Source organism: Temnothorax nylanderi, unplaced genomic scaffold, assembly GCF_030848795.1.
Source record: "Temnothorax nylanderi isolate EJ_2023f unplaced genomic scaffold, tnyl_v1.0 TNYL_tig0017_pilon, whole genome shotgun sequence".
In the NCBI taxonomy this organism is placed as follows: domain Eukaryota; kingdom Metazoa; phylum Arthropoda; class Insecta; order Hymenoptera; family Formicidae; genus Temnothorax; species Temnothorax nylanderi.
In genome coordinates this window covers 1411538-1435442 of record NW_027249079.1, presented here as the reverse complement: position 1 = coordinate 1435442, position 23905 = coordinate 1411538, and the positions used below count along the sequence as shown (strand labels likewise).

General features: G+C 36.4%; 1 protein-coding gene, 2 long non-coding RNA genes and 2 pseudogenes across 3 annotated transcripts; 3 read left to right on the top strand and 2 right to left on the bottom strand.

The window, feature by feature from the left end:
- The first annotated feature begins 6540 nt into the window (after window positions 1-6540).
- LOC139768676 (uncharacterized) lies at window positions 6541-11384 on the top strand. The gene is made up of 3 exons (XR_011717412.1): window positions 6541-7947; window positions 9397-9636; window positions 11206-11384. It is a non-coding gene; the product is annotated as an uncharacterized lncRNA (long non-coding RNA).
- A 1055-nt stretch (window positions 11385-12439) lies between these two features.
- Window positions 12440-13874, top strand: LOC139768674 (uncharacterized). The gene is made up of 3 exons (XR_011717411.1): window positions 12440-12842; window positions 12924-13242; window positions 13395-13874. It is a non-coding gene; the product is annotated as an uncharacterized lncRNA (long non-coding RNA).
- Window positions 13875-13963: 89 nt separating this feature from the next.
- LOC139768673 (uncharacterized) lies at window positions 13964-16100 on the bottom strand (annotated as a pseudogene).
- A 395-nt stretch (window positions 16101-16495) lies between these two features.
- On the top strand, window positions 16496-20436 carry LOC139768589 (probable proline--tRNA ligase, mitochondrial). Its single transcript, XM_071698915.1, has 5 exons — window positions 16496-16636; window positions 16689-16875; window positions 19600-19763; window positions 19865-20077; window positions 20152-20436. The coding sequence occupies exons 1-5, from the start codon at window positions 16496-16498 to the stop codon at window positions 20434-20436; spliced, it is 990 nt and encodes a 329-aa protein (XP_071555016.1).
- A 347-nt stretch (window positions 20437-20783) lies between these two features.
- Window positions 20784-23900, bottom strand: LOC139768588 (armadillo-like helical domain-containing protein 3; annotated as a pseudogene).
- Window positions 23901-23905: the final 5 nt, after the last annotated feature.

Below are 23905 nucleotides of genomic sequence, written 5' to 3'. Positions count from 1 at the left end.
CCGCGTGTTCACGGACGTCCGTGCGGGGGCACGGCGACGGTGGGCGTACGCTTGGCAACGTCGCCGCGCTGCGTGCGGCGCTGATCGTTAGTCGATTTAAAGTATTCGCGCTAAAAAGAAAAGAAGCCGCACCGGGCGGGATTCGGCACGCGGACGTCGATCGGCGCAGCGCAGATCGCGAATTCCGCGTCGCCGCGCGTCACGCGACGTTCCCGGCCGCGTCGGCGACCGGTGCGATCCGCGCGTGCATCGCTCCCCGCGACGCGATCGCCGATAAATCTGTCTAAAAAATAATAACGTCTCGCGAGCGCGCGGCGATCGATCGCCGCGCTGCCGCGCGTTCGGTAGCGCCGCGTCGTGGCGCGCGCGCGAACTAGCCGCCGTCGAGCGGTAATTTCATTCCCGCGATGTGCCCGCCGCCACTCTTCCACCCCCTCTGCGTATCGGCCAGTTGCGATAACACACGGTATATGATAATGCATTATTTATTGCCGTGTATTAATCTAGCTGAACTTAAACTATTAATAAATAAAACGAACATAATTAGATTAGAATCTTTGCATATAGAGGAACTTATTCACATGTCTATTTGATTATTCATATATCAAAGAAAATTAACTCCGTAATAACTTCGAAATGTAATAATAAAAAATAGAAATAATTTTATATGTTCATGCAAGATATTGAGGAAACGTTTCCGTTTCTACGCGACGCATAAATTCTGACGTTTTTTCAAAACATCTGTTTCAGGTGTTCAAAGCTATTTACGCGTCGCAGTCATGAAACAATTCCTCGTTATTGATCGTACCACAGATTAATAGACAGATAGCCTCTCCTTTACCATGAGAGAGGATTGAGATTCACTGTGATACTGCAAGAGGGCGACTCTTTTCCCGGAGAGTCCCTCATCTATTCTTGTCAAGAAAGCGTGGTACTTTGGCTCCCACGGAGCCAGAAATCCATTTGGGCTAATAGGCCAGTCATTTTAGGTTTTCTGCTCAAAAAAATTAGTAACCACTATTTTTTTTTTTAATCGCTTTATTTCGTTGTTTTAAATAACATATTAAAAATAGAGAACGATACCGTGTGCGCTAAAAAAGTTATTCAAGGTCAAAGGTCACGAAAATCAGTTTTTTGCAAAAATCTCGTTTTGTATGGCTCGGAGGTCAATTAAGGTGGTTACAAAAAAGAAATATCATGAAATTCTCTACAAAAATGGTTTTATTCATTTTTCACGTACGATGAACCGTTTGCGAAATACAAAGTGACGAATGTGTACGTCGAGCGTTATATCCATTTCCGCACCACCTTTGAGGTAAGATACAAGGCGCGTAAAGCTACCTTTACACTAAAATTTATTTTGCTGCATATATATATATATATGAAGCCGAGACCGAAAATTAATGAACAATACTATTGTTATTATATAATAAGAAAGAAAACTTATTTTGTAATTTGAAAATAATTTCTTATTTTTTTATGAGCAAATCGTTAACTTTCCTAAAGTTGTTAGAAAGTATGCGAATAATTTTAATGATTGTCAAATAATTTTTCTAGTTTATATGTATTACATAACAACTCATTTGCCTAAAAAAATAAAAATGCAAAAAAAGTTAAAAAAAAACCAGTACTCGAACTTGAGACCTTCAGCATTCTAGCCGATCGTCTTACTCGCTCGTCCACGTTTACTATTAGAAAATTGCTTCTACCGGCTCGATAGATTACGCACATGGAAACTTTAAGCAATTTTATTTCATTAATTATTTGACATTGGTACAAGTTACTATGTCTTGTAAAATACATATAGTAAAATTAAAGGACAAATTTTTGCAATCACAGTTCTGTGTATTTCACTTTTACGAATAGATAACGTACATATTGTTGCTCAACGGAAACCGCGAGAAGGTGGTGGTCTTTTTCGTCATAAGATAATGTGAAAAATTTGTTTTTTTTAACATTGCAATAATTTTAATATGTATAAATTAAAATATATATAAGTAGATAAAGCTCGTATGTCTTAGATAAAACAAGGACAAGAGCCTAATAACCGAACAACAGGATTCTAAATAATATAGTTTAATATTCCGTCAAAATAACTGGGACGTTTCGTGCTTTACAGAGACTTTTTCAATCAATCAAATAAATCCCTCTAATTAACTGTAATACATCATAATAATTCCGTTACATAAAAAATTAATCCGTTGAGAGATGAAATAAATTAAAAGGAAGTTTAACATCATAAGATTAACATTAATTAATAATTATAGCATTTTTATTATGGAATTTATCCTCTGTATTGATTTAAATCATAGCGGTCGTTTTTACTTTCTTAATATATATTAATAATTATAGTATACAAATTACATGGAGTTATTAAGAAGCCACATCAAGTTGAAAGCCCAAAAAACCGATTAACAAATAGTCGAAATGTATGCGTGGTATGCAAACTATAAATTTAATTAGAGAATTGTTAACAATTAAAACTTTAAAAATAATTATTTGTTTAATGGCGAGAAAAATCGTGTTAGAAGGCTGAAAAATGTGGAGCGAACGGCCTTAATCATTGCGTGTAAAAAAATTTTCCGAAGTCAAGCTATGTAATGGTCAAGTAGTAAAAAATCTATAAATTAAGTAAAAATCGAATTCTTTAAAACTGTGACATAAAAAAGTAGTAATTCTCAACAAAAAGTAGACTTATAGTCTTATAAACTCGAATTAGCATCAGCTAAATTCTCAAATTAACGAAGGCTCCTATGCTTCAGTTCCAAAAAGCGACTGAACGAGCAAGGACTCAGAAATTTGTCAGTAAAGGTTGGAATCGTGGTGATAAATAAAGCTAGAGAAAGTAAGTTATTAATTTAATAATTATCCCTGGTGTAAAAATTTGACTGAAAATATAATGAAATTCTACTATCAATTGCCCCCTTTTCATTATTATTCCATAAATATCATTATGAAAATTTCAGTTTTCAGTTAATTTCAGTTAAATTCAATAACTTTCATGATATCTAATATTTTAACAAATTTTTCATTATTTTTAAACAGTATAATTTAATTTTTCTTATATTTTACAGTATTTACATTAAATTTCATAAAGAAAATTATGATTTATTTTGAAATATATTCAGTAATTTTTCAATAACTTTTATTTCATTTATCATCAATTTCATAGTATACTTTCAGCAAAATATTTTCATCTGGGTCAATTGAGACAGAATTTCAGTAAAATTCCATTATATTCAGTAAAATATTTCTATCAGGGTAATAATAATAGTAATAGGACTCTAAGATTTAAAATCAATTTAATATAAGAACGCCATCAAGTCTGAGCTAGGATCTAGTTGTCAAAATGCATTCTGCGCTCGCCGCAGTGACTAACTCTCAAAATGCATTCTGCGCTCGCCGCAGTGACTACTGTCAAAATGCATTCTGCGCTTAGCGCTGTTTATAATGTGCAAATTAAATATACGCTCGCTCATCTATCTGCATTAGTGTCATCTTGTGCACTGTGTTCATACAAGAATTCGTATAAATGGAGTAAATTGCTACCTATATGTGCACATGGGTGCATTTATATCTTACCGTTTAGAGTACAAAATATCTATTCTCTAATGGGTAGATATGATTGCAACCCGTCTGTAAAGCCTTGTGTACACGATACTAGAAATCGGTCCGAGTTTCGGTTTAAGCCAATCAACTTGCAGCTCTTACAGAAAAGCAGCAGTTTCATTGGCTTACATTGAAACTCGGACCGATTTCTAGTATCGTGTACACAAGGCTTAATACAGCAGCGTGTTTATAATTCAGTAAGTAAATTAATAGCAAATTGTTGCCAATTTGGCATTAAACTCACTTACAAAGAACTTTGCCCATTTTTATAAAGGTTTTAGGCACCTCGCGTCTAGTAACGAGACTTAAAATGAAAGATTATTGTTAGAGGATCGAATATTTATGTATAAACATAATCCTTTATTGTAACTTCGTCGCACGGCGCACGGGCGGATTCTTCGCGTCGCAGTGTCGATTGTCGGGCATCGGTGTGAAGTTATCCGCGCGTACTTTGAATTTCTCGCCGGCCAGCGCACATCGCTCGTCCGTTAACTGTCGCGTCGCGTGCACCTACCGGTCATCTTTTCGCGTTATTAAAGGTCTATCCAGACAAACTTGCATAGGTGCATAACCATATGCATAAAGAAACGGATTGGTCTATTTCCTTATGCACATGCATATGGACCAATCAAATCTCTTATGCTTATGTTTATGCGCTATGCAAGTTTGTCTGGATTGACCTTTATTCGCTCGTAGCGGATCGTGCGTGCCATCGGGAGCGTCGTACAAACTTCCGAGCGACTGTCACGTCGTGGGTAATCGTGTTTCTCCAATGGACATGTGTTTGGATGAGCGTAATATCATTCGTTTTATTACTTTTATTATTTATATAGTAGAATAATTTTCATGTTTAATTAAAAGTTTACCTTAGCAAGGCACGTGTTGTTCATCTCCTCGAAGATGATCTCGATCCTCTCAAGTGACTTCAGATTCGACGTCTTATGCGTCGCTCTGATTACGTTATTCTCCACAGGTATCTTAAGCTATGTGAGATACAAGTTATGTTATTAATTCGCGTTTAAAAATCAGATTGTACTCTCACCGTATATAGACAAGCGCCGCTGCGTTGTCGGCAAGCGTTCCAAGAAGACCAATTCGTTATCTGGCGTCGGAATTTCCGCATCACATACGCGCATGGATCGTCAAACTTCCTAGAGTTGAAATATATAATTATCTTTAAAAGATACTTATATATAATATATACTTATTAGCAGATAGCGACTTATGTTTTATGTTTACTATATGAATGGAATCGTTTGGAAATCATTTGGGGATGACATCTTTATTGTAATTTTTATTTGGGAAAAATCGCTTTTTTGTAATTTAAATAAATCTTTGTATTAAAAATAAAAATAAAAATAAATTTAGGTTTCTGTTCTTTTTCGCTGCACTTCTGCACTAAGTGCAACAAGTTAACTTATTGCTGCAGCAAGTATTTTTATTATGTCGTAACATAATAATAATTGCAGAAATATAAATTATGTAAGCTATCATAGTAATTCAGTAAATTAAAATTATGCTACAACATAATAAAAATTCAAGAATTAAAATTATGTACATAATGGGAATTCCCAATAAATATTATGTCTTGACATAATAAAAATTTCTCTCAATTTAAAATTTTATATGAAATCTAGGATTGAAATGATAGTAGCACGTAATTCTAATTTTCAATTTTCATTATGTCATGGCATAATTTTTATTCACTAAAATTCTATTAACCATGACATAATTTTAATTCGTGAATTTTTATTATGTTGTAGCATAATTTTAATTTACTGAATTACTATGATAGCTTACATAATTTATATTTCTGCAATTATTATTATGTTACGACATAATAAAAATACATTAATATTATCTCATGACATAATAAAAATGAATTAAAATTATGTCTTGACATAAAAGTAATTCGACATATAAACTATACCTTTCTCTATGTATGGCACGCCGTTTTGCTATTTATTCATAAAACTTTTATTTTGAATTAATTTTACGTGAATACATAATTTTAATTCATTTTTATTATGTTATGACATAATAAAAATGGTTCCGAAAAACTATCTACTTCAGTTTAAATCAATTACTGAATTTTTATTTTAGATTAAAAAATCTTATTAATAAATAGCAAAACGGCGTGCCATACCTGTTCTCGTCCGACGGAGGGTCGGTCGGGCGGCATCCGGCGTGTGGTGGCCGGGAACGATGCCTTTAAAAGGGGCGCATCGTTATAAGAAGAAAAATTTAACCGGGTTTATCAGAATGTAAGGTCCCTATATTATACAATTTGCAACAGCTCTGCCTTCTGCATCTGTAGTTTCGTCTACCGATAACCAGATATTATCTTCGTTCACAATATTACGAATTTTACACATTGCTTCGACGTAATTCGGTTCTACATAATTTTTTCGTAATGTGGACGCTTCCGGGACATTTTGTTGAGTCCATTTTTCAAGAAACTTGTGTAATTTAGGATTTTCTAGTTTTGTTAGCGGGATATCGGCAGCAAGGAAAGCTTCGCATAGTTCTTGCGAAAATGTGGACTTTTTTCCTTGCATTGTGGGTGGAGAATCGTCCAACGAAAATCGCGATCGGTAAAGAGATTACGTATATGTTTATCGGTTTGCTCATGCCGTTTTAAGGAATAGGAAGTAACTTTATACAGGAACTGGAACATATTTTACAATAAAGTTGATTCGGCTCTGTGAAAAAATCATATATATTTCTGTCATATTCATATGACAAATAAGTAATTTTTTTCTTTTAATTATATTTGCAATTCGATGAAATGGCCTTCTCGTGCGATCGCGAACAATATAAAAATCAGTCTCCGCCGTCCGCGGTCTTCGCTTCTCGGCTCGTGCCCGGGCTCCGTGCCCGAACATCCGGGCCCTAGTGATGATCCAGAGTGAGCATAGCGTACCTGAAAATAAAAAAGTAAGATTAGTAAAGGAAGCGAATTAAAACTTTGAAAATGATTGCAATACGTTATAAACAATGTAATGAGCAGGGAATTAAATGAAATTATTGTGATTTATGAATTTTAATAGAATAACGTATTGGCATTTGCATAATTGAAATAATTAGAAAGAAGCGCAATAAGGGTACGTAATTGATTTAGAGCCGATTTCACAGTCTCCGATTAATGTGATCCTCCGATTAAACTCACTCTGCATCTCTTTCTAACTGTCCCCCTAGAAAGAGACGAAGAGTGAGTTTAATCAAAGGATCTAAGTTAATCGGAGACTGTGAAATCGGCCCTTAGAGAGGAGAAATGGATCATGCGTCACAGAAATAATATTCGTTTAATATTTTATTTGATAAAAACGACTGAAGAAAGATCATGTAGTTGCAATTCTCGACTTAATTAAATATTTTACATATTAGCTACAATAGTTTTCATAATATTTTATTCGAATTCAGGAATTTTCCTGTTAGCATGTTTTGATCAAGGTCGAGTTGCAGTTTGCATCAAAAGAGAAAGTTTCCTTTGAGCGGAAGAGAGAGAGACAGCTGCATGATAGAAAGAGAAAAAAGATGACAGATGTGCATGGCGTGACTGTCTAGGGCTGCGTTCCAAAATTCACTCTAGTTAACTAAAATGCTATAGTGTACGTGACGTAAACTATAGATTTTAGTTACCCAGAGTGAATTTTGGAACGCCACCCAGGCGCTCGCTGCAGATGCTCGAAGGAGAGGTCGGGATAGATCGAGGATAGTCGAGATCTTTTCTCGCCTAGTTGTTGAAGACTGCGGACGTATAGTCGAGTGCGGTCTTAGAGTATTCTAGATTGCGCAATATTGTATATCGTTTATTCGAGATCGTAAATACGCTCAGGGAAAAGATAGTTTCGCGATACGCGATTACTATTAAAAGTCTTGACGCAGCGTTCGTTCTACGAGTAATTGATTCCGATATTAACGTCGTATTCCGAAGGATCGAGATTTGTACTCCTAACAGCAAATGTATATTCTGAGAATGTTCAGAGGATATTGTAAAGTATAAGATATTATAAGGGTGTTCTCAGTATATTAAGTACATCTTTAGTATATTCTATAAATATACAGGATATTAATGCTGTTAGGGACCCAGGTAACGCCCGTGAACAGTTTGATTCGTCAATCGCTTACGCATAATCGTTCGTGAACCGAGTGTTAGTGCGCGACCTTGTCCGAGGACATTGATCATTACTACGCATAAAGCTGAGCAGCGGACATTTTGTATCTTGGTACGAGACAGGAAGGAAGGAAGTTAAGCAGCTTTCGAGTACATCGTTGGCTCTCATACGTTCTACGCTCACACGATAAACGTAGTGGCGACCGTTATTTCAACTCAAAGTGAGTTTATAATATTCTCAGACCCGAAGTTCGGTCACAATATTGTACAATACCTGTAAGGGTGCCATTACATGGAGCGCGGAAACGCGGAAACGCGGAAACGCGGAAGCGCGGAAGACAAAATTTACTAGATTTCCGTCGATCCGTTCCGTCTGTTTTGAATGCCTTATATTACATGGAGCATATTTTGAGCGGAAAAGCGGAACGGAGAATTATAAAATATTAATTTTTAACGGTATTTATTGATTAAAATGCTTGTATTCAATAGATAAGCTGAAAACATAAGCATATTAATAAAAATTGCAATGAATTAAGTGAACACAATTTTAAGAAATGAATACAAATGTCTATTTGTCACTATACTGTTCCGCTTTTCCGCGCAAATTGTGCTCCATGTAATATAAGGAGAAACAAGCTCGCGGAACGAACGCGTCAAAATCCGTTGTCAACGCGGATACAGTATACTCCATCAAATTTCGGAGCTGTCTAATCAAATTGAAAAAGAAAGCTTTTACATACTTCGATTACTTTATTATTTTATAAAAGTGGCAGTATAATATTATAGATCCAAACATCATATTGATGGTTATTATGAAGTATCTTATGCAAGCCAGGGTACATACATACACGATAATAGCGGATTCCGCTTTTCCGTTCAAACGTGTGGGACTCAACTCGCGGAAACGCGGAATCTAGTTACTATTCTGTTCCCCGCTTCCGCGTTTCCCACGCTCTATGTAATGGCACCCTAATGCTGGGTCTACAATGCGAGTCGCAAAGTCGTGAGTCGCAAGAATTGACCAATCACAGTCGATTATTCTCCTCAAATTCGACTGTGATTGATCAATTCTTGCGACTTACGACTTTGCGACTCGCATTGTAGACCCAGCATAAGAGTATGCGGTAAGACGTAAGCAGTAAAAGTTGACCAACTACAATCGATTATTCTTGGATTTCAAAAATCTTATTAGTCAATGGCTTACTACTTACGCGTCTTACATCTACTCTTACGACTAATGTAGAATGGAACTTTATAGTCATTTAGAAACTAAGCGTAAGTCTGGCGAATGTGAGCAATCTAAATGGTGTAATTTTTTTGTTCTTTTTTTTGTGCTCGTGCACGTGTGTGCCACGTGGTAGTAGAAGAACACAGAACTCCCGATATTTCAGATTTATAAAAGAACATTTTTCTACATTAACAAAATTAAAAAATAACTGTTATTTTCTTTAAAATAATTAATTATTTAATAATGATATTCAACACACACATGCAGACTATGTAATAATGTCAGTACTTAGCAATGCGAATGGAAGCAAGATGAACTTATTGTCAGATTATACATATAATCTTAACGCTATAATTATAAATATATATGATATTATAATGCATTTTAGCATATGCTAAAAAAGAAAGGATTATTATTCTTCATATTTTTTGTCTTCTTTTAGAGAGACAATATGACAACCCACAATAAATCTTCATATTGCGAGAGTTGTAGTCGATATCCCTATGTCGGCAGAGTATCCGTAGGAGAAGAGGATAGTGTTGACTTCATCTATCAATTTGTGAAGAAAAGATTTGTTGCCGTGAAGCACGGGAGTCTTAGCATATTCAGGACTGCCCCTGACATAATTGGGCCACCCAAATTTCCAAATTTGGACGGACAACTTCATTTACCAATTATCCCGGTAAGTCTTCCGAATAGCCCCTAGCTACCTCCAAATTTAATGAAAGTTGCTGCAATTGTATAGCATTAAAGGACACACCCACACCATAAAGTATTTTGTACGGAAACAAATAGGAACGGAGAAATTAAAAAAATACAAATGGTAAATTGTATGATTTACTAATTACTAATGAATGATTACTGATTACATATTAATATATGTGTACAGGCAGTTACATATAAACATCGGAGCGGCAAAGAGAAACCAAAACCTAGACCAAGTTTAGCACGTAAAGCCCGTATCAGATTAGCGGCTCGCAGCCGCGAGATGCCGCGACTGCGATTGCGATTGTGGGAAATTGACTCTCGTCTGATCCCAAGACGGATCCACAATCCGTTGTAGACGTGATGAGGGTAAATGGTAGACCACACAAAATTAATGGTTGGAAAAGAACAGGTTTATTAAGTACGTTAAGAACCTTCTCGGTCGAGCGCTGAACAAGGTCTGATCTATCTAACGCTGCACGCAGGCAGCACGCTAACAAGAAAAGGCTCTCGATTCCCCCACTCTACGCTAGGGAGAAATGGCGGTAACAATTCCCCACACGATTACATTTCTTGACCAATGAGAAAGGAGCTGCTCGAAAATCAGACATTTCTCATTGGTCAAGAGACGTAATCGCAATCACAGTCGCGGCCGCGAGCCGCTAAGCGACAGATGCTTCATGACAAGAGAAAAACGCTTTCGGACTATATATTAATAATAAATGAATATCTGTATTAAATCTTCATCTTACTAAATACATGTGAGTCTACCATATACTAAAAATATGAATACTGAAAATATTAGCGAGGCCCCGTACGCAAGGTAGAACGTTCTATTCACTTGGCGTGTATAAGGATTAATATCTACTAAATTTTCGCCTTACTAAATAGATGAGTCTACAATATACTAAAAATAGATACGGAAAAGATTAGCAAGACCCCTACGCAAGGTAGGGCGTTGCCCCTCTCTCCACAACCACCTTCTCTGCCAACGCCTGTTTCACGACAATTTTCTACCAGATGTTGCTCTTGCAATAGAAAAGTGTTATATCACAGCTCCGCCCCCCCCCCCGAACCCCCCTGGACCCCCTTTCGGGGGATTCCACCCCTTTATCCCCACCGAGGGACTTCGCCCCCTTGGATTCCCCACCCCCCTAGGCGCTTTGCCCTCCAATCCCCATTTAGGCCCTCTGTCGCGCAATGATGTTTCAAATTCGCACACTTTTTGCATGCGCATGTGATTACAGAGAAATCGGTGTAAGGTAGGACCTATTAACCTACACCACTCAAATTTCATCAAAATTCCACCACTAGATTGTCTATAAATTAGAATAAAGATTTTGAATTTTTGACGCCAATTTCTCCGTTCCTATTTGTTTCCTTACAAAATCCTTATTTATAGTATGAACGTATTCTCTAATGGTCAACAATTGCTGCAAGTTTCATCAAATTCGGAGGTAGAGGCTATTCGGAAGTTGAGTCAATCACTATATATTATATGTTACAAGATTTTTTACTATTTGACAATTTTGATTTTCTAATATAGATAAAGGATGGTACTGGTGTTTCAATATCTCCGTGGCAAAACAAAGCTGTCAGGAGACCCATGTCATACGATATATTGGTCTGTAATAAAGCGACAAAAAGATGTATTGGTATGTAATATTTAAATCGATAAATAAGATATTGTTAAGGAAGATACGCTTTTGCTGAGAAGAGAGTAAATATAATAATATTTTCTATTTAAAGATATCGAGTTTCATGAAGCTGTATATCCAATCAGAGTCTGTATTTACGAAATATTGAATCCTGGAAGCGTAATTCAAATTTTGGCTCAAGATTCCAATAATCACTGGATTCAGTTGTGGGATGAATCGTCTCAGATTGTACCCCCGCAATCAAGATTATTTTCTCCACCGTTGTCGCATCCGTGCAACTTCAGAACCAAAATGCTCAGACTAGTGTTTAAGGACAGTTCAAGTAAAACTTATACAAAACTGGATGCTGTGATGCTTATCGGTACATCAGATTTGATCCTTCCTAGAAATCCTAACGAGAGTTTAAGTAATCTTTTGAAAAGAATTAACAGCATCTACTCTTCACACCACGACGATGTTCATAATTTAACAGCAGATTCAAAAAATGCACACTTGGATATAGTTTATCTGCAACAAAATTTTCCTGAATATTGTGTTATTTATAAAAGGTATTGTTATCATTGACATTAAATAATATTTTAATCCATTTTTTCTGTTAATAATAAAAATTAATTTAAAAATTAAGGGGATGCTGGAGTGACGGCCGAACTTTCTCGATGTCGATAATGTCAACATTTTTAATTTTGTTTTTCCTGTATCTGTCTTTGTCTAACGAAATGACATCTGTTCTTGTTCGATACCTGTGCCATCTCGCCTTACTAACCTGCGTGTATATTTTCACGATTTTTGTCAGTAATTATCCCCTGTCCAGGATCCTCTTAATTTGTTCCGATAATATTTGTAGCGACATAAGAAGGGTTTCTTATAAGAATAATTTGAAGCGCAAAAAGGTATCTCAGGAGGTAATCCCTGGTTATGAGCAACCTCTTGATCAGAGATATCCGCGTCGTATTTTCTTGAAAAGCAATTCGAATTGTGCTAAGAGAGTGAAACTCTCATTGGATGAATCCAAGGAGCTATCACGTTGCAGTTTATCTGCGCTTCCTGTAAAGTATTCTAAGAAGTCTATTTCTCATCACAATATTTATTACAATAATGACATTTCGTACTTTGAGTATTAAAGTATTTATTTTGTATTATATTAATTATATTTTATCTTTACAGAATGAAATACTACTAAAAATATTTAAATACTTAGTTGCGGTAACATTATGCCGCATGAATGAAGTAAATAATAGGCGCTTTGATATTTTAACACGAGATCCTCTACTCTATACACGTTTGAATATGCGATATATTAGCTCTGACAAATATATGTGCGATATATTTTATTATTTTACACCTAGATGTAAATATTTGCAACAATTAGATCTTACAGGATGCAACTTTGATGTTAATGATTTCGTAAACTTTCTTGATAATTGCGGCAGGCGTTTAACGCATTTAAGATTAAGTGACTGCAACGATGGAGAATTTTTAAATCCTGTCCTACTTAAAACTTCAGAGACATGCAAAAATTTGAAAGGTATATGCATATAGTATATGTATATAATTGTCAAGATTATTGGTAAATTGTATAACAATTTGTAATACAAATTTTTCTTAGAATTGGATCTAAGTTATTCTGGCATAGACGACGAAGGATTTTCGTATCTCGAGGGGCTAAATAAGTTGGAACACTTAAACCTTTCTGATACTGGTATAACAATTGAACGTCTTTGCAAAATACTGCAAAATAATCAACGGATTCGTCAGTTATCGGCAGGCTTTCAAGACTTTATAGACGATGCAGTTCTAATAGAGTTGAAAAATTCGTGTCACGACTTGGAAGTAATAGATTCATTACTGTACGCACGTCGTCTTACATCTGAGGGTATTAATGCTCTCGCTAACTGTAAGAATTTACAAAAAGTGGAACTTGATATGTAAGTGTGTATGCTACATTTTCTTTTAAAACACACATTATTGTATTCTTTATTGAAATTTGTTTGCTTCTTTTGCGAGCATCTTGAAAAAGTTACATGAATATTTTCTTTGCAATTAAAGTACTGTACTAATTACATCATTTTTGTTACAGATACGGATACCCAGTTGATGATGAGAGCTTATTTAGATTACTTTCCTCTTATCAAAACTTGCAAGAAGTTCTTTTGTTCGATGGTGTCCTCACTGATCACCGGTTGGAATTACTAGCGCAGTGCAAAAACTTAAAAACGTTACACCTTTATAACATAAAACTTGATATACCTGATAATTGTTCCGTTATTTTGAAACAATGTCCTAAACTGCAGGAGTTTTATTTCATTTTCCGTAATTGTGATAATTATATAAATCAATTGGTTAATCAATTGGTTAATCAATGGAAGGAAATATATCCGCACGTGTCCGTCTATACATTCTGCAAATAATTGAAATAGTTTTTATTTGATAGTTTAGGACAAATCAATTTACTTTTTATATGTTTACTTACAAATTTACTTTGTAAAAATTATCTGATAAATTAGGTTTAAACGTAGGTATACGTTAATGTTTAATAAAAACGAAATATTCACATTTATTTATAGTTTTGTTATTTTCGAACCGTTTTATCTTTTTTTTTCTTTTTCATAATTTGAATTTTTTGGGCGATGGTGTCATTTCTTTGTTTGAAATAATTGTTCAGCAAAATACTAGAAAAACTACATTAATAACATCGTTAGTAAATTCTTGATATTTTTTTCCGCAACCGTAATGTTTCTTTCGTTTTGAAATAGATCTCCTGTGATACTTTTTCTAGTTATAGTTTCTAAACAGAACAGTTTCTAAAACAGCTTTCCGTAAAGTTCGTTGTAAAAATTTATTTTTATACTGTTCTGAAATAAACTCACGAAAGCTGAGCCGCATAAAATCACGTTTTATTATTAAATAAAAAAATATATAATTCTTATATTTCTTTGTGAGTTACCTTTTCGATAATGCACTCGCTAAGATAGCAATATATAAAAATGTAGTTCATCATCGTGAACATGTATAAGATAGTCGTAATAATATCGTTGACATTACCGTGTTGAATGTGTTGAAACAAAAAAGGTTTTATTGATGTTCAATCTTTTCATATCATTCAATAATACATATTATATACATTCGTAATAACACCTATAATATTTTGAATATTATACTTGTTTAATTAGAAAAAGAACCGGTATAAATGTCCATTACCAAGATAAGTTCGCGTCCATATAAAATTAGCATCATCCAATATGACAATAACTGTAAGAGAAGAAAGTCACGAAAGGACTTTTCTATGATGCCCACATAGCTGAAATTAATAATTAATACTGTCGTTGTCAAAGAATTCCGCATGATTCTTATGAGAAAAACGTCTTCGGTCACAACATATCACAAATTAAAGCAAATTGACCGAAGACGTGTTTCTCATAAGAATCGTGCGAGATCTTTGGAATAAAATGTAGGAGAAGACACTTTCTTTAATTATATTAGGACTACATACATACACGATCAAAAATTTCAAGTCACATTCTCGGAAACATTGTAACATTTTTGAAAATTTCTTTTTATTTAAATAAAATTAAAATTGAACGGAATTAAAATTAGAACTACAGATTTAATCTTTAATTCTGCAATCATATTTCACAATGCGTGTGGTATTCGCCCGGAGAAAAAATCTCCCGAAAAATTGTCAGTTTGAAGTCTTGTAATCCCGTGATAATCTCTAATCTATTTCGATTTACCTTAGAATATGCACGTGTAGCTTGACGATGCACGAGAGGCAAGCGCAGTTACGCGCGTTCTTCGTGTAACGGTGCCTGATGGAGCCGTCATATTGCTTAAGGGTTGCGGCGAGTACGTCGAACTGTCCACACGCGTGGAACACGATGGTGGTACAGGAAGCAGTCCACGGTGGCCAATGCTGTGGCGCTGAAGAACGCTGTAAACGACTGCACGACGTAGAGTATCTCGTACACGGGCGACTCTTTGTCGCGGAAGGGATCGATAGAGCCCTTCCTGAGGCAGGGTTCTAATCGTTGCGTTCCAGACACCGTTATTGCGCCACATATTTACGACCGGTGTTAACATAAATCCTAAAAAGCATGTTCACGTTTAATTAAGTCTATCATTTAATAAAGAAATGGATTGGTAATCGGTTTAGCGAAGATTGCATTTACTTCGCAAACTAGTAGCTGGATAATACGAGAAACGTTTGACAAATCAGAATACATAAAATACAATATAATAAATCGTCTAAACTGAATCTTATAGTTTAGATGGTTTTTACGTTTATAGTAGGTGTTACTTGATTGTCCAATTATTTACCCATTGTCGCCAGCATCAGAAGCACAGTGCTAAGTATGCTGAACCGCCTGCCTCTTTTAGCGTAATAGATCATGATTTGTCGGCTCCGCTTCGCCAGGTAGCGATAGTTCGCCCAGTCGGCGGTCATCGTGTAGAGAATGAACCGGAAGTTCCTGGCCATCACTTTCATGAAGACGAATCTCGCCAAGAGTGGAATTATTGGAACTGTACCGAGGATCTCGTGCATCACCGAGTTCCAATCAGTCACCGTGTAAAGCACGGTATATGTTTGTACAATCGCAGGGAACGTGATGAAGACGATCAGTATGAAGATCGAGCCGCACTGTAAATTGCAGAGGAACCACGTATCCTGTGGCCAGTAGCCCAGTAGCCGCATCCCATAACGAATTATCGCGATGGCACGATCGAAGCTTCTGATCTCTTCCTCGTCGTCCGATTCTGACGGTTTCGGACGAATGGGCCGGATCATCATCGATCTCCACCGTTACAATCGACTTCGAGCAGTGATCTCGAATGGTACTGGTTGCTTCAATCGTTGCCAATTAAATAGTACTGGTGATCTCGAGTGCCTTTAATAACAATTGCGAATAGTATTATTAAGAATTGAGATGATTGATAGTTAATAAATAGACGCCGCTGGCGTAAAATGATACGATTTGGTTGAATGGAATTTTCAGTTAAGTGAAATATATTTATAAAAAACGACGCTAACAATTTTTAAAAATAATTTTAACCAACGTTGGATGATCTTTATAGCTTTAACATTCCTGCGAACGTACTGGCAATTTCGACTGATGTGTTATCAGCTTTATTCGTTCGTACGTAGTTTCGGATTCAGCGATTCCTTATCCGTTTTTGATCGGTATGGATTTCCTGTGTAAGTTCGACGTAGATATCAAGGGCGGTAAAACTACCTTCAAACCAATAGAGGACCCGGTGGAGGAAGCAGCAGATAACACACTTCCCAAGATATTCAAGATAGACATGTTGAGTAACGAGTCTGAAGTAGAAGAATCCAGCAGGGGAGTATACTGCGTTTTTTATACCTCATGGACAGTACGAATTGTGTAGAGTCCCGTTTGGTCTCAATATGAAATTTGAGAAGCTGAGACGAGAAGGTATTGTGTTTATTTACATAGACGATATTGTGATACCATCGAAAGATTTGAGAAGCGCTCCGGAAAACTTGCGTAAGGTGTTGCACGTCGCGAGTCAGACCGGGCTGAACATCAATTGGAAAAAGTGTAATCTACTCCCTGGCGAAAATAAGAAGCCTTATAGAGCGTTGACAAACGTTTGGTGAGGGTTTTCTGAGCGTTTATACGCTTTCAAACGTTGTAAGAACACTTATACAACGCTGTTGGGTTGTAAACGCTTTCGGAACGCTTATCAAACGCTGTATAAAACGTTTCGTGAAAATTCTGTAATGCTAAGCCAACGCTTTTCAGAGAACGCTTAGTGAACGCTGATACAACTTCGTATAGAGAGTTTGCTGTCAGACTTTACAAACGTTTATCAAACGCTTTTCCCAACGCCGTAAGACAAGCGTTTTCCCTTTGCTCAGCAAATGCTCTTCTAATGCGGCGAATTGTAGGGCGTTTGTGCAAACGGTTTGAGAACGCTTAAGAAACGCTTTATCCGGCGCCGTAAGACAAGCGTTTTCCTTCCGTTCAACAAACGTTCTTCTAACAATGCCGCTAGGCGGCGCATCTTTCTCGCATTTAAAATACATCCAGCCGCGTATATAAGCAGACCCTCTGCGAGGCGAAAAGCAGATTTTAACATTTAACGCTCTTTCCGCCGTTTCTTCTAACGACAAGAGTAAACGCCTGTTAAACGCTCAATAGAGGCTGCACGCAGTTTCCAATGATGAAAGCAAACGCTTTCGACTTATTAACAGAGGATCTCTAAATGTTTTAGGCCCGGTCTACAATGGATGTATTGTAGGTCGTAAGTCGTAAGAATTGGCCAATCACAGTTAATTATTCTTCGACCGCAAGAAGAACCCTAAAGCGATGCAATTTCCGCTTTTCAAACGCTTTTCAAACGGATTACTGGCCGTTTTCAAACGCTCAACAAACTCCCATAAACGCTGTGCAAACGGTGTGAAAATGCTGTGCAAACTTTCAAAACGCTTTACAAACGTCTTTCAAACGCTAAAGCGTTGCAATTTCTGCTTTTTAAACGTTTTACTGACCGATTCTAAACGCTCAACAAACTCCCGCAAACGCTCACGTAAACGCTTAACAAACGCTTATGAAACTTTCTATTTTCGCCAGGGCTGCAGTCTTAAGTTGAATTTCTGGGACACCGAATAAAGGATGGATGCATTCGTCTCTCTAGTAGCAAGCTGGACGCTGTACGGCGTACGGCATTATTTTGCAATCCGAGAAGAATAATTTCAGATCGAGGAACTGCCTTTACCTTTCAAGACTTTGAAGAATTCTGCAGGACCGAGAGTATAGAGCATTCGCTGGTCACAGTAGGACTACCTCGAAAAAATAGACAGGTAGAACGTGTAAATCGCACGTTCATTCCTCTGTTAACAAAGTTAGCCTCGCCGAAGCCTCACGAATGGTATAAATACCTAGACGTAGCGCAGCAGCTTTTGAATACGGTGACACATCGCAGTATTGGAACGTCGCCATTCCACTTATTATTTGGGACTCACCCTCGGCTGAAGAATCGATCCGATATTAAGGAATTGGAGAAGGAGTGAAACTCGATTTTTCAGGATTCTCGTGACGAACTGAGAATCCACGCCCGTGATAATATCATTGCAGTTCAACGGGAGAACAAACGAAATTACGATAAGAAGCGCAAAAAGGCTATATAGGAGTTACCAAGATGGGAACCTTGTCGCAATAAAGCGTACTTAGCAAGGCCCTTGGCAGAAACTGATGCATAAATTTCTCGGGCCTTATGAAGTGATAAAAGTATTCCGGAATGATCGTTACCTGGTCCACAAAGTAGGCGAACAGGAGGGGCCCTTGCAAACCACAACTTCTGCTGACTACATGAAGCCATGGCTCGAGGAAGATTTTCCGTCCGAAGAAGAAGACGATTAGAGAAAGTCATTCGGGGCGAATGACGTTGCAGGACAGCCGAGCTGTAGGAAGCAAGATCCCGGAAAGCAAGATCCCGAGATACGCGTTCGCGCCTTTAATCGATTTATTCAACTATCGCGAGCGTGTGATTAATAAAAAGAGCGCGTCGCGAGGGCAACGGGTATCAAAAGCGTGTGGCTAAATTCGAGTCAGTAGTCGTAGTTCGGCTTTGGCTGATGGCAGAGAAGGAGACGTGAGCGCTTACGTTTGTCGTAGACGTAGACGTGAACTAAAGCAGAGAAAAACGTAGTCGTAAGGCTATGGTAGGCAATAGGCCTTACGACTACGTTTTTCTCTGCCTTACCCTACGTCCACGACTACGACACTTACGTCTCGTTCTCTGCCATTAGCCTTTGAATATTAAAGGACGTCGCGTGTTGATCTTACAGTTTATCTTCTATTTCGACTGAAAATATATGAATGCTAATTTTATTAATATAGAAGTGTGCTTTTTGGATAAACTTGTTTTATTATAGACATACGAAGAAGCAATCTGTGATTTGGTGTCATCAGTAGGACAGCTCTCTACTAAATCATTACCGTTGAAGTTATATCAAATTTCGAGCACATGGCGAGACGAAATGAAACCACGGCTTGGTCTTCTACGTAGCCGGGAATTTATCATGAAAGATTTATACACGTTCGATACTATATAACTTGGACAACGCACGACATACATATGATTTAGACTGCGAGTCTTATAATAATATTTTTAGGCAGCTAGATTGGTATAAAGTACATAAAAAGTAATTAACATTTCTAATTATATACTATAGAATCTGTGTATTCATAGACGCATAGTTGTAATGTTGGAAAGGCCTTAGAGGATTATTATTTAATAATAAATGTTAAAAGGCATAGGTGATGTGGGAGCAATCGGAGGCCTGATGTCACACGAATATCATTATATATCTGATATTGGCGAAGACACGATACTTCAGTGCCCCTCGATTAATCAGAGTATTTCCGAAACGACGAGTTGTCCGGAATGTAAAAATGAACTGCATCAACATATTGCTGCTGAGGTAATGTAGCAATTTCGAAGAAAAAATATATTTTACTTGATAGCTAATGTCACAAAAATATTATTAGATATAATATTATATTGCATAAACGGTAATCGCAGGTAGGGCATACATTTTTGTTAGACACAAAGTATTCGCAGCCGTTAAAAGCGATGTATGTGGAGCAGCATAAATCGAACCCTATGGTAATGGGCTGTTTCGGTCTCGGATTAAGTCGTATCATTACGTTAGCTGCCGAAATCTTGTCGACGAATAACGAAATTAGGTGGCCTATAAAGTTAGCGCCATATACAGTATGCATCATACCACCAAAGGTAGTAAAGTGATAAATATGACTTTATCTCTATTAAAGAACATTCCTTATTAGATACTGAATTGGGACCCGTAGGCTGGAAGCAAAGAAGAGGATACATCTGTCTATGTCGAGCAGCTGTCTGAGATACTTTGTAAACGAGATATTAATGCGATATTGGACGATCGCACGCATCACACGATCGGCAAACGGCTAGTGTTCGCACGTGCATTGGGCTACCCTTACATAATCGTCATTGGCAAAACGGCAACCCAATCGGTTCCTTTATTCGAAATCCACGATGTGAACAATTCAACTTATCGTGAATTATCATTGAATCAGATAAGTGATTATTTTGATAATATAAATTTTAAAAATTAGAAAGATATACGGACGTGTACAGTATATGTGTAAGAAATAAAATTAAAGTACCAATAAATGTTGTATTTTTATGCACATTATATATCTTCACAATGTGTGACTGTACATTTTTATGAATAATATCGATTTCTTGTTGTTCATATGATAGTCTTTATATTATTCATACACATACGGTATATTCTAGAGATTGTTTTAACGAAATAAAATTTTAATTGAAGAATTATAAAGAATAACAAACAAATATTAAGAATGATAAACAATCTTCAGACATATCTCCATGAATATACATTTGACTTTTGATTAACTTATAAGAAAAACTGGCTGGGAATACGTAAGAAAAGATACAGTAACCACACAATGTTGAAAATATATTGCAATATATACGTTTTTACATTATGAAATATTTGAAAGCTCTTCTAGTATAGTTTGCGTATCTAAAGTATTAAGATCTATCGAAGCCCGTGTATCCACTATCACTCCAGTCACCTGAAAATAATAAACGTTTAAAATATCACTTACAGAATTTTGATATAAGACGAAACAAGTATATAAATTAATGTATTTTATTTTATTACCATTTCCTCAAAAAACGCAGTATGATTAGGCTTTTCCGAGTATCTCTCGTATTGATCCAGATTATCCTGCAGTTTTAAAGCGAGAATGTCATAATTCTGTATTATAATAGCTAGAATTTGTTGTTCCGTTGGTGTCGACAAGCTTTCCTTCGCCAGCCACGCAGCTATCTTCGGTGGAAAATGATTTACTATATCCCTCACATTGACGAGAGAATTCGTTAATTTGAGCGCGTGTTCTTTGTACTCGTACGTTTCGCTAGTCGAATACTTGAGTGCTAGAACATTTCCAGATATAATCGTTATAAAATATTTGATACTCGTACTATTTACTATTTTGTTTAAAGCACTAAAATTCTTACATCATTAACAGCTACTTACCCATGGCATTTAGATTGGTGAAAATAAGTCTCATACGGATAATTTCGTAAAATAATTCATCATAACTATTGGGTGACGATAGGAATGTATCAGCGTACGTAATAAAGAAATTTAAAACGTTCACCACCTGTTGTCAAAAGTAATCAAAGTATTATCTTGTTCGATCGTATGACAATGCAATTTCTCAAATGTCCTCATTACCTGAATAGCTAAAGGAAATATGTTCATTTTTTAAATAAGATGACTTTCGTGCGTTGTTAAAAATTTAAGTAAGTTAATTAGCGCGGTCCAAAGATCCCGCCACTGATAACCAAGCCTGACACGGCAGCACCTCTTCTGATAGCACAGCAGTCTTTGTAAAACGCCGATGCATTGATGATATAACTCAAGCGGAAATTTCTTCATCATATGTGATGTCACAAACTCGACAAGCAGATCTATAACGAAACGATATAGATAACAATCATTTTAAGTAACATAATGAAAAACGAGTATTTAAAACGTTCTTTAATTTATTATAACTCATCTCGAAATTTAGGCAACTATTTGCATAATATTTTATAAGCTGTAAGCAGCAAATGCTTCGACACTAGTGGAACTCTGTCCTTATTTGGTTTCTATTATATTTCAAGAGAACATAAGAAACACGAACTCCTGAAACATATATTGAAAAGATACCGAGTAACGTAGCTGCAAGCGGTTGAGCCGGCGCTGCCTTATCCTGCAACTTTCTATGATGCATAGGTACTCTATGTAGCTGAACTCTAAATGCCAGATTCGCGTTGTGCATTAAACTGTTTGCATATTGGTCCTCCGCAATGCAGCTTAGTATCAAGAAGCACAGCTTCACATTATTCATTATAGCCTCCGTTCGAATTACTTGCATAACTATCGAACTGTAATGCAAATGCAGATATCTCACAATTGTTAAGCAGCGAATTATTAATAATTTTATAATAATTTATATTATATTCTCACCAATACTGCAGGAAGGTTGCTAGTAAGTTGAACGGCTGAGCCATCACGTCGGGTGGTGAAGCACCAGGAGCTACCGCGTTTGGGCCCAGAGTATTATTCGGCGATGGAGGTGCACTAGTATCACTTTGCGTATAGGCCAAAGTAGTTACAAAATTACGATTTAAATGTGTAGCCTCGTACAAAGCTAAAAGTAAAGCATTATTCGCGCGAACTTGTTGGGTTTTCGCTTCTTCCTCTCCGACAAACATACTGCCAACTATACTAGTTAACGAAGACAGCTAAGATGCTTGTATTTCTGAAAATATATCGCATTATTATTACACTGAATGATTACGTTAAATATTGATTATCTAAACAGTTATATTACTACAATATACTATTATTGGCATTATTGCAGTCACAATACCCGCTCTTTGTTGAGCAAATTGCCGGCAAAATTCCGTCAACGAACTCGATATAGCTTGTCCATATCCATTGAGAGCTAATTTATCGTCCAAAATTGATAACTTGGCGATATAGGGATTTGCACTTTCGTATTTTCGATAGTTGACTAAAAGCGTTAACAGTAAAACTGCATCATGACCGTGACGATTTCTAGCAGCTGTATCTCTCAATAACTACACAAAATAATATAAGCAATTATTAATAGACGTAAGCTCGAACTTTATTCAGAATTTTATTTAGAATTTTTCATGAAAATAAAAAATTACTATTTATAAATGTCTAACATACTTGAATTAGCGATTCAAAAACACTGTTTAACATCACATATTCCAGTAAGGTATTTTGGCTGATATTATCCATACCGGTAACTATTATTAATAACAATTTCAGGCACAAAGCTTTCAAACTATCCGGATATTCACCTAAAAAACATAAATTCTGCTCTTTCAGTACTGTTATTAATTTTTTTTAAAAAATATATATATATATATAATAAGAAGCTTGAGATATGAATGTTCCGAAAACAATAAAGATATATACACACACATTATTAAATTGTTACCTATATATTACCAGTTAAAAAATTATTACAATGCTGCATTAACGTAGTCATCCTCTGCTCCGCAGAATCGAAGCCTACTAGAATATCTATTAAATTAAATCCATAGTCTCCCTGGTTGGCTTTCTTGTACATGGATTGGATGACGGCTGCTAAAGTTTGCAGCGCGTATACTATTCTAAGGCCCAGTTCAACAGTGGCCAGTTAGCTTAACTAGTAGTTAACTCTCACTCTCCTTCTCTTTCTAACCTTTGAGGTTAGAAAGAGACAGAGAGTGAGAGTTAACTACTAGTTAAGCTAACTGGCCACTGTTGAACTGGGCCTAAATGGATGTTCATCGACTAATGTGTCAACACCAGTGGCACACCAATGCGTTCAAATTTTCTTTGCTGGCATTTAGCTGTTCCGATGTCATATGTAGAATTTCATTTTCGATGTGAGGTACCTACAATATATATTGCATGAAATAAAATATTTATCTTCGACAAGTCGGAAAATGGCGAAAACAGTCCCACAAGGATACGTACCATAGGTT